Genomic DNA, 10,455 nt, shown 5'->3' on the forward strand with positions numbered 1-10,455 from the left:
CGTGGAGTCATGATCCACAGTGGATCATGACTCCTATGAAGGACTCGTGATTCATCGTCGGTCATGACTAATAAACATAAACAACCCACGGATGATGACTGGCAGTCGGCCAAACATTTCATTCAATCAGTTTATGTTTGATTATGAATATTGTAATGTATTTGATCAAATATTAGAAAGAGATTAATATATATATATTCACACACACACAATCAATCTTTATTATATTAATTTCTCTACACATAATATTTTGATTTCTTCAATGTTACATTTGTTTCAGTATACATACTATATCTCATATATACTACATATAAATATATATATGTGTCCTCAATAAATTTGTCTCATTTTATCTGACTGTACTACAAACATAAGCACCCCCTCTTAGCTGGGGAGGATAAACAACACGATTAGCTATTAGCTCAGCATAATATCAATAATTGTATAATTAAGGATATCTTTGATTAGAAGATACCCACCATTTAAATATCATCTCATGATATCAAGAGTAATGGCCTTAGAATATCAAGTCACATGATATCACCAAGTACTTTGAGTAATGGCCTCAAAATATCAAGTCGCATGATATTCATCAAATACTCAAATTGTCCACAATGGTATATACACATGTACCCTCAATGATACTTACCATAGGAACATTATATTCATGGTTTGTTTAAGGATGTTAATCCGCCATGACATATCTATACAATGCAACTCATAGATATCTATGTGGCGAAATCTATCTCTTAGTTGATTGATTTACAAGATATAACCTATCATGATCTCCTTAGACATCATATGATGTCCATCATAATAGAAAGTTAAGTTATTGTAAGATTATCACCTTTTACAAATACAAGTGATAATCATTTGGAAGTCATCGCTTCCTCATGATGTACACAGGTCCCAAATTGCCACGAATAACACTCCTAATTAATAAAAAAGTTTCATTAGTACAATAAACAAATATGCTCGAAGTTAATTTTCTAAGTTTTGATCTTGCATTATGGCTTTGGTAACTTCAATGACAGTTATGTTCTTTCGTTTTGTAACCCTATTGTAAAGAACAGTAAACTCCTCTCAATCCAGTATTTCACAAAATTTTGAGATATTTTGGAGTTCTTTAGAATACAAGTTTCTCTGAATCCAAGTTTGAATTACTGACGTCAGTGAAGGAAGCTTGACGTTTGTCTATCAGGACATTTTGCTGCAGCATGACCATAGTTGTCACATCTATAACATTGTATTGTAAAATAGTCTCTCTATTTCTTTAACATTCGTTTACCATTTGAGTTCTTTCCTTTTTCTTTTTCAAATAAGCGGTGAGAATCTACATGTCTTCATTTGTGGATTCCATACCGATTCCTCTAGATATTAGATTACACTCTTCTTGAATGCAGTCAACTTTTAATCGATCAAGTTTGGGGAGCTTGGAACAAGCTCTTATTCCTTGTCTAAAGTTTTCCCATGAGATAGCGAGTCCGTTTAAAGTTATCATAGTTAATTCTTTACTATCATAGATGAGACCAATTGTTGAGAGTTGGTTTCTTAATTATATTATCCTCATAAAGTATGAGGTGATGGTCTCTCCTTTATTCATTTTAATATTAGAGTTGATTTTTAAGAGTAAGAATCGTGCTAGTGTCATTGTTCTCAACATGTTATGCAGGGCTTTGAACATATCGTATGCAAAGTCTAACTTTGTGATAATAGGTAGTAAATTGATCTTCTACTCCGTCTTCTACTAATTCTATTGCTTTGGTGTTGTCATTTTCCCATTGACTCTTTTCATCATTGTCATTAGATTTAGGAGGAATTTCTAAATTGTTTTTATCTCATGCTTTCTTAGTATTAGCATCATTTGGGTTTCCAAGCTTCAAAATTTGAAGCGCCTTCAAGTCTGATTCCATTCACTATTCTGTACGGACAAGATTTCCAATGGAATATATAGATTTAAAATCTGATCTTGATCATTTCTCAAACCTGCTCTGATACCATGTTAAATTTGATTATCAGATTTAACGTATATTATTTATCATACAAGATTAATACACTTTCATCATTCTTAAATGCAATGCTCTTAATTACAAGTCTGATTGCAGACTATATTATCCAGTATATTTATTAGTCTGATTTCAGACAGTAGTGTGTATATATATATATAGATATATCGTTTCTCAAACCTGCTCCAATACCATGTTAAATTTGGTTATCAGATTTAACATATATTATTTATCATACAAGATTAATACACTTTTATCATTCTTAAATGTAATGCTCTTAATTATAAATCTGATTGCAGACTATATTATCCAATATATTTATTAGTCTGATTTCAGACTGTAGTGTATGCGTGTGTGTGTGTGTGTGTGTGTGTGTGTGTGTGTATTACTGTGATCGACTGAATGTATAAATACTGATTGCAGACTAAGTACTTAGGAAGACTGTTTCAATGATGTGTTTGCTAATACTTTTGTCCGCTATATTACTGCATAGTTATAAACCATCGTCGAATCATGATCCATGATGGATCACCACTCCTATGTAGGAGTCGTGATCCATCGTGGGTCATGACTCCTAAACATAAACAACCCATGGATGATGAATGCTGCTCGGTCAAACAACTTGCTCAGTCAAACATCTCATTCGGTCAGTTTAAATTTGGATATTAATATTGTGATGTATTTGATCAAATATTAGAAAGAGATTAATATATATAGAGACATTAATAAGTGTGTATGTGTGTGTGTGTGTGTGTACACACATAGTCTCTATTATATTAATTTCTCTACACATGATATTTTGATTTCTTCAGTATTTAATTTGTTTGAGTCTACATACTATATCTCATATATACTAAGTATAAATATATATTTGTCTCAATAGATTTGTTTAATTTTATCTGACTGAACCTACAAACATAAAAAATAAGAATAATCAGCAAGAAAAGAAATCACAACTGAGACTCTTTTCCAACAAGAGTCTCAAATTCTACAATACCAAAAAATTAACAGTATGATGTATAGAATTTTGGGGATTCCATAAGAACTCCCTCTCAACTCAAATAACTTGATTGTCACAAGAATAACAGCAGATGAAACCTCCCTCTGGAGCTACAAACATCTCCCTCTAAAGATGAAAAATCTCCACCTGTATAGGATCTTCCCACTTTTATGAAGAGATATATAATCTTCAAATCAGTCCAAGACTGCAACCATTATTTTCACGTTCATTAATCTATCATCATGTCACTGTATCTTGATGTGTCCTTATCAAGAGAGATTTATAAAATCAAATAGTGCTATACACTATTCCGAGTAATGTAACAAATTCAAGATCTATATTAAAACAATATAGAGTACTTAAAAAGTTAATACAGTAAAACTTATCAGATCAAATATTGAAGCTTGAATGTAAGAAAATCAAACTACCTTCCATAGCATCCCAGCTAGTCCGGTATATGGTCAGAAATGAGTCTCCTGGTCAAATGTCACAGCCACAACTTCCTAACTGCAATCGCAGACTGTAGACTTCAATCCAAAGGCAAAATCAGGTCCACTTTCTAGACGGCATGCAAGATGAAAGGACAGAGAGTCCCAGCTTATTACTCCACAATCCACGTGAAAGTTACAAAACTCCGCTCATTACCGATGAAGAAAATCTTGGTAATGGAAAACAGATATAAATATGATCACTTAACTTGTATCCGTGCAACTCCCAACAATCCTCATCAACTGCAACACACTCCCAATACCCAGTTCAACGCATGACCTGCAAAAATATTCATAATGCTTTCAATGGTAATGTATTGGTGTTACTCCACTGCATATGGCTGTGATGTCCCCTGCGCAAGTTAGTCAAGTGGGGGAAATGCCAGCCTTCAGATTGCATCCCGTGAAGGCTAAGTCACGCAAGCAAGGGAGGATGTGGCACTCACGTCCTAGTTGAGTGATGCTGAATAAGACAAGAAGGGGAGTGAGGTGTGTGCCAGCTAGCCACCTGCGTGGAAAGAAAAGGACAAATAAAACAAACCGACAATCGAAATCATTCATGATATGGGAATTGCACATGCTACTTTTAGACTCTTGTGCATTACTTCTAGCCATCGAATAGATTCAATCAGGTATGCAAACAGTTGGGAAAAGACTTCTACAAGGGGAGGCAACGGGAACAGAATGGCTCTGCTTGGGAAAAGGAATTTATGTGAATAGCAGTGGAGACAATGGTTTTGGTTAGTCATTTTGGCAAGGGTCTGTGAGATGGCAACCTCACAGTCTAACAACCTTCACGCCATATTGGATGGTCTTGAGGTTTGGATATGCTCCAGACATTTAGGAGTCTTTGAATAGTATTGCATCACATTTGGAGCAAGCGTACAGGAAATGGCACGAATGGAGTTATAGCAGATGCTTCCTATTGGGCAGTACGAACCACCCACATCATCTGACAGTGGAGGGCACGGAGACCGATGCCTAGAGATAGCAGAATGGGATGTTAAAGTGCATGGGTAAACCAGAAGTAGAGGTATTAAAGCAGGCAGGATATCGTGAGGCTTCAAGACAGAGGTCGAGTTGAAAGAATACGCCGGGAGTTGTTGGTGTGTAGACGTCAACAATGAAGGAGGATCAAGCTGAGTTGGAGGAGTCAGCAATAACAAGAAGAGCCATGAGTCAGCCAGAAAATGCACCATTGACAGATTCTTTCTTCAATTATTCTTGTATAGTCGGATGAATGTCAAATATCATAAGTACAATATCATTTTCTGTAAAGCTGAATCAAGTTTGGAATTAGAAGTGAAAGGAAACTGTTACTGTATCTGGATACACGTGATTCTTATCATTGGTAGTATAGCTCATAGAGTTCTATCTATCTATATATATATATATATATATATATATATATATATATATATATATATATGCCTGTTGCCTTTCAAGTGGCAGAGAAACAACATTCAGAAAAACCCCCAGATTTTCAGTCCCTAATACTAGATCAGTGACCAACAGTTATAGCTATACATGAATAATCCGAAATCAACTTGGTGGGGGCACTACAATGCTTCTCGTCTCAGCAACTATATTAGCATAACACAACCAACATTTTCTAGTTTCTAGTCTTCAGATGCAAAGTTTTAAGACCACATCATCAGAGACTTCTTTTGTCATGAGAAAAACGTTTTAGGTAATTCTGGTAACACCTTGAATACAGAGAGTGAGTTTTTATGACGACAATTATAAATGCCACAAATTTTACGTGGCCACTCCATCATTGATACACTCAAAAAACAGACATTCCATGGCGAGCTCCACCAATCAACCCACAAATCCAGGAATGGGAATGGGGATGAAAATGGAGATTCATCAATCGTAAGTTTGAGTCCAACGACCTGGGGTACTCCCACGGAAACAACTGTTTGAGAAGACTATTGGGCCCAACAATGTGGGGAAGCTGGATCATGCAGTGATCCGGAAGCAACACACCGAGAAATATTTTCCTCTAAGAAGGGCTAAAACGGTTATATCAAGTAGAAGCACCTTCAGGCAGAGGATACGGTCACGTTTGAGCACTCCATTTCCAGTGTAGGATACCTATTCATTGGATATTGCCACAGACCATCAATTGCTCGGCCCAAATCAACAGATCTTCAAGCAACTACTATCCTTCTCATACACGAAGTGCACGCAAATGGAAGGCAAGAAAATGTATGCAGCCACAAGAATACAAAGCATATCTATGTCTAGGACGGCAAAAATATGGAAACCATTATGCCCAACATTTGGGGCATCGATGTCGAATATACACCCACATATATGAAATGACAATCTTTATGCAAGACAGGAAATTGAAGATCTGTGTAAATCAACATCTGTGAGAGCCACCGTGGTTCCACACAAGATGAATTTCTAATGAATTAAACTAGCACTTTATGTCAATAGAGCCACATTTTCTCAGAAATGACGAGACTGCCAAAAGAAAAGCATCTTTATGATAAATCTGAAGATTGGATAAGAGTCATGAGGGATGACTACAATCCCCAATGCATATAACTATGCCTTAGAACGGGGTTCTAATTACAGACAATAAGATATAGCAGAAAATAATGACACGCTAATCTCTGAAAACACATAATAGAACCATCAAAAGTACTCAAGCTGTCTAGATATATATGACTAACATTTCTATATTGCTGAAATTCAACCTGGCTCTGATACCATGTTAAGTTTAGCCCAGAAATTAATATTAACAGCAATAAGGAAGAGCAAAAATAGATACAAGAGAAACACAAGATTATCCTAGGAAAACCCTTCCACTTGAAGGGAAAGACCCAGCCACGCAACAAAATCTAACAACTATTGATCAAGAAAATATTCAAGTGCACAATGTTTTTTGCTTGATGTGATATATATACCAAATAGAGAGACTCTTCACATTACAACCAAAGGTCTCTTCAAATTCCAAATACATAACTCTTTGTAGTTCCATATGGATGCCTCAACATATATCGACAACACAGGTCTCTATATTTAATATTATCTCAATTATTTTCACAAATGCCCTCATCAGCTGAAGGTGATTATAATGGTTATAATGACCATATTTCTAAAACCAGAGATAAAGATCTCTATTGCAGCTACAATCTTCAATAGCCCCTAGTGGAGTCATCATCCAGATTAGGGAGGTCTCAAGATTTTTACCTTTAACCTTCATGATGCAAGTCATTTTCACAATTATATCACTGTGTTTTCTATAACACAAAGCTCTCACTATTTTTTGTCCTTTTGAATGCCCTTTTTCAGCTGAATGACAATAGGGATGCCTAGACATGTCCAATGTGCTCAAGGGAGATGAAAGAGTTCTTTGAGGGTCCTGAGGATGTCAACATCTGTGTTATACCCAAAATAGGGGGGATCCTTGGAATGTCCAAAAAGCACTCGGAATGCTTGGGAAGCTATCAAACCATAGCTTCTATAAGAAGGCAATGAATTTCACGTCTCTCACCATTATCCTCTAAGAAAAGCCATTGCAGAGATTCCTTGGATGCACTCTCAAATTTTTCTAAAGAGGTATCAAACATATTGAAGACTTACACTCCAAAGTCATGTTTGCTTTGCTTGCATGGCTGTAAACTAAAGCCATATATAACTGAACAATAAGGACAAAGAAACTTTCCAAATGACAATTAAGGCTGTGCCTCTTTAGCATTTGTGAAAAAAATATAATAGAATTTCCACCCCCCCCTTTGCTCATGGTTTAAAAGTGGAATTTAAGTGGTCTCTCCAAACTTCATCTGTATTTGTGATGCCTGTTTTTTAATCCAGGCTATACCGAAAGCTGTTATTGAGCACAAGATTGTTCATTTACTTGGTATCTTCTCCACCAAGGCTCTGCTAATGGTAAGTGGTTAATGCACCAGGTGCGACAAACCCCAAAATGTCCCATTTTGTAGACAATTTGAGACAATTACACATTTTGTTTACTCTTATACCTTGTGCAATTGGCTAGGTTGTGGACATTGTTAGAAAACTCTGTATTGGCACACACTAACAGCCCAAAAATTTGAATCAGACTTGAGATTCAACAAAAGAGCAGAAAAAATTATCAAAAAGTAAAAACATAATTACAGAAAAAGTAGAAATTAATGCATTGAGATAACACATTAGTCTAGCGACTTAGTCCAATCATTGATTTGTTACAATTCAACAATTATATACGTGAAAACAGCAAAATTAATATGAAACCTGAAACTGGGCAAGTGAGTTTTAGGTTTGGGCTGCAGCAAATTCTGCAAGAAATGCTCGGACAGTTTCTGTGGAAAACTCAAACTGGAGTTGGCAAACACTTGAGCTAGACTTTGCACAAAAGTCTTGTACATAACACATCTTTGAAATTGACAAAATTCTCAGCAAGTCCAGGTGATTCTTCAAACCATGGTTGCAGATCCATCTTTTCCTTAAGTCATTTCTACCAAAGCCCTTCACCTAAGACAATGTCTCTATAGAAGATCGTGGCAAATTTCAAACTGAATTTGTCCATGTATGTCATGCTTGCGAATTGGAGATTCATTTTACAATTTGGAAATATAAAATGCTGCTCTTAGTCATATTTCAGTTGATTCCGAATTTTCTACTCACATCAAATCACTAGTAGTGTTTATTGCTCTCAAGTAAGCCAAAATCAGGGCAACAAAGTTGCGTTCGAAGGCAGTGCACCTCCAAACTCTATTGGGTCATTAGGAAAAGGCCCCTTGTACAGTGACAAATGTGCCATCCGCCTCTACCTTTGCCAAATCCCCCATCAAAATCAAAGTAGTGGGCATTCTGGTTTTGCTTGCCATCACTTACAGAGACAACATCTTGGCCACCACCAGATAGGTAGCGTTCACGTTGCTTGTTTGCGCACCACTCATTTGCATCCTCCCAATGATGCAAGTGGGTCCATCTCAGAGGACAGGACAAGTTTCCTCGCCCGGCTCTTCCATTTTGCGGTAGACGAGTGTTTCTCAGACTCCAGTGTACAATATAGAATGAAATTTCAGCTGAAGACAATGCTCTCACTAGTTGAAGGCCGAATGATGATGTAAAACATTTACCTAACATACAGTGGGGCAACCTAGATGATCGGAACCGCTTCCCCCCACCGCCCCCCCACCAGTGCAGGCATTGTGGTTTTGACTCTTACCTTCTCAATTAGTCTACCGTGTTCTACCTAATTTGAGCGACACCGGGACGTGATCCTCTCTTCTGTGGGTCTTTTAAGAATAAGCTGTATCCGTCTCATTTTAAAAGCTTTATACACATGTAAGTCTATTTCATCCAAAAAAAAAAAAGCCATGGGTAAAGTATGTCATGAATAGGTGATTATAGGAATATATACCTAGGAACAGAATATTCATAGCCACACTTTTGAAGATGTTTATAACAGTAACAATTTTTGTTTCAGAAATATTGACTCATTGTGTACACAGCGTATAACTTTTTCATCTCAATATTAAAAAAAGTAATGAATAATTCAGGGAAACGAATTTACCCCGAACCCTAGAATAGCTGTTAAGTACGGTACGATTGCGGAATTTTGGTAATAAACTGCAATATCATGTGGTTTTTTTTAAATGGCAGATAAAGGTAAATCTTCACTTAATGAAGCAAATTCTTCTGGTAAAATTCGATAAACATAAATAGATCATTAAAAATACAAATACCTGCACAAGATTTCATGGAGTGGATTTTGAGAAGCAGCACAACAATGCTAAGCAGGTGGGTCATATCCCCTGCTAACCTGAACACATTCATTTTTAATCAACTTTTTCTTGAACCCTGCAGAATTCTTGAGAATAATCCACTCAATTGGGAACAGGACTTCAGATCCGAGAAGATTGTTTTCCTCTGCTTTACTATCTATGACTGCAACAAAAAAATCAGAAAATAAAAAGCTTTTCGAAGTTCTTGCCGTGCAAAGGTGAACGCTGTTGTAGTGAAGAGCTGTATAGATATTAACTACCGTATTGTCGAGTCAAACAAGAAATTTATATTTCTAGTCAGTCGCCGATATCCATTTGATTGAATGAATGAACGAACGATTTTAATAACGTCCATAGGCCAAAGCAGTCTATGGGACGTACTTAGCATGCCAAAAAATAAAAAATAAAAATTCTGTCCTTCGATACTGATCGTTCATATTGTAAAATCTATTAATTTAAAGTTTCCATATAATAATATATTTGAATTCTTAATGATAGTTTGTAATTTTTTTATGTTGTGTTATGTCTTTTTAATTTTATTTAATTGTGAGTAGTGTCTTTGGGGCATTTTATATTTTAAATAAGGTACATTTTTATTTTTTGCTTTTTAACAATAATATTCTAATTGTTGATTGATATTTGAGATGAGGGACAAATTGTTTTAGGACACCAATTTTAGGGTATTATGACTGCAATTAAGGTCTTTAATTTAGACAACCATAGGCAAATGGGTTTTTGGAGAAAAGTTTTGCTAGGGCGTTGGAACAAAATTATAAAACCACTAGATGATTTAACTAGGCAAGCTATAGAATTAGTTATAGGAGAGCCTCACTTTGATTATGAATATTTCTACTTGTGGAATAGGGATGTTATTGGGTCATTTGCAACTTGCATGATTTATGGGGATTTCAAGAAGGGGTGGGTTATTAGTATCTATTGAAAAATTTTTAAGGAACATATATTGGGTTGTTTAGAAAATGTTATCTTCGGTATCAATAGAGGAAAAGAAATACCATACCCAAAATTATACATGAATGTGGATGTGGGTATGTTGGAGGAGCTCGAAGGAATTACCAAGAAACCTATTATTAGTTTCAAGTATAAGCGATTTTCGATGAGGTTTGGGTGGAGATGAAATACAATATCAATTTCTTTATACCCTAAAGGAAGATTGTGGTTGTTTCATTATCTCAAAGCAGGAAGATATGGTGTGC

At 35.9% G+C, this 10,455-nt stretch overlaps 1 protein-coding gene across 4 annotated transcripts in view; it reads right to left on the reverse strand.

The window, feature by feature from the left end:
* Positions 1–9,639, reverse strand: part of LOC149541473 (ER lumen protein-retaining receptor B-like) — a 50,441-nt gene extending 40,802 nt beyond the window's left edge. The window contains exons 1-2 of one of the 4 annotated variants that reach the window (XM_089796724.1): positions 9,502–9,639; positions 9,203–9,404 (exon numbers count right to left, since the gene is read on the reverse strand). In XM_089796724.1, the coding sequence (XP_089652850.1) occupies positions 9,203–9,293 (91 nt within the window). In that variant the 5' untranslated portion in view covers positions 9,294–9,404; positions 9,502–9,639. The other 3 variants (XM_089796725.1, XM_089796723.1, XM_089796726.1) reach the window with 3 other exon arrangements.
* Positions 9,640–10,455: the final 816 nt, after the last annotated feature.

Source organism: Cupressus sempervirens, chromosome 8 (genome assembly GCF_028749045.1).
Source record: "Cupressus sempervirens isolate cs-2001-9-10 chromosome 8, ASM2874904v1, whole genome shotgun sequence".
NCBI classification, from domain to species: Eukaryota; Viridiplantae; Streptophyta; class Pinopsida; order Cupressales; family Cupressaceae; genus Cupressus; species Cupressus sempervirens.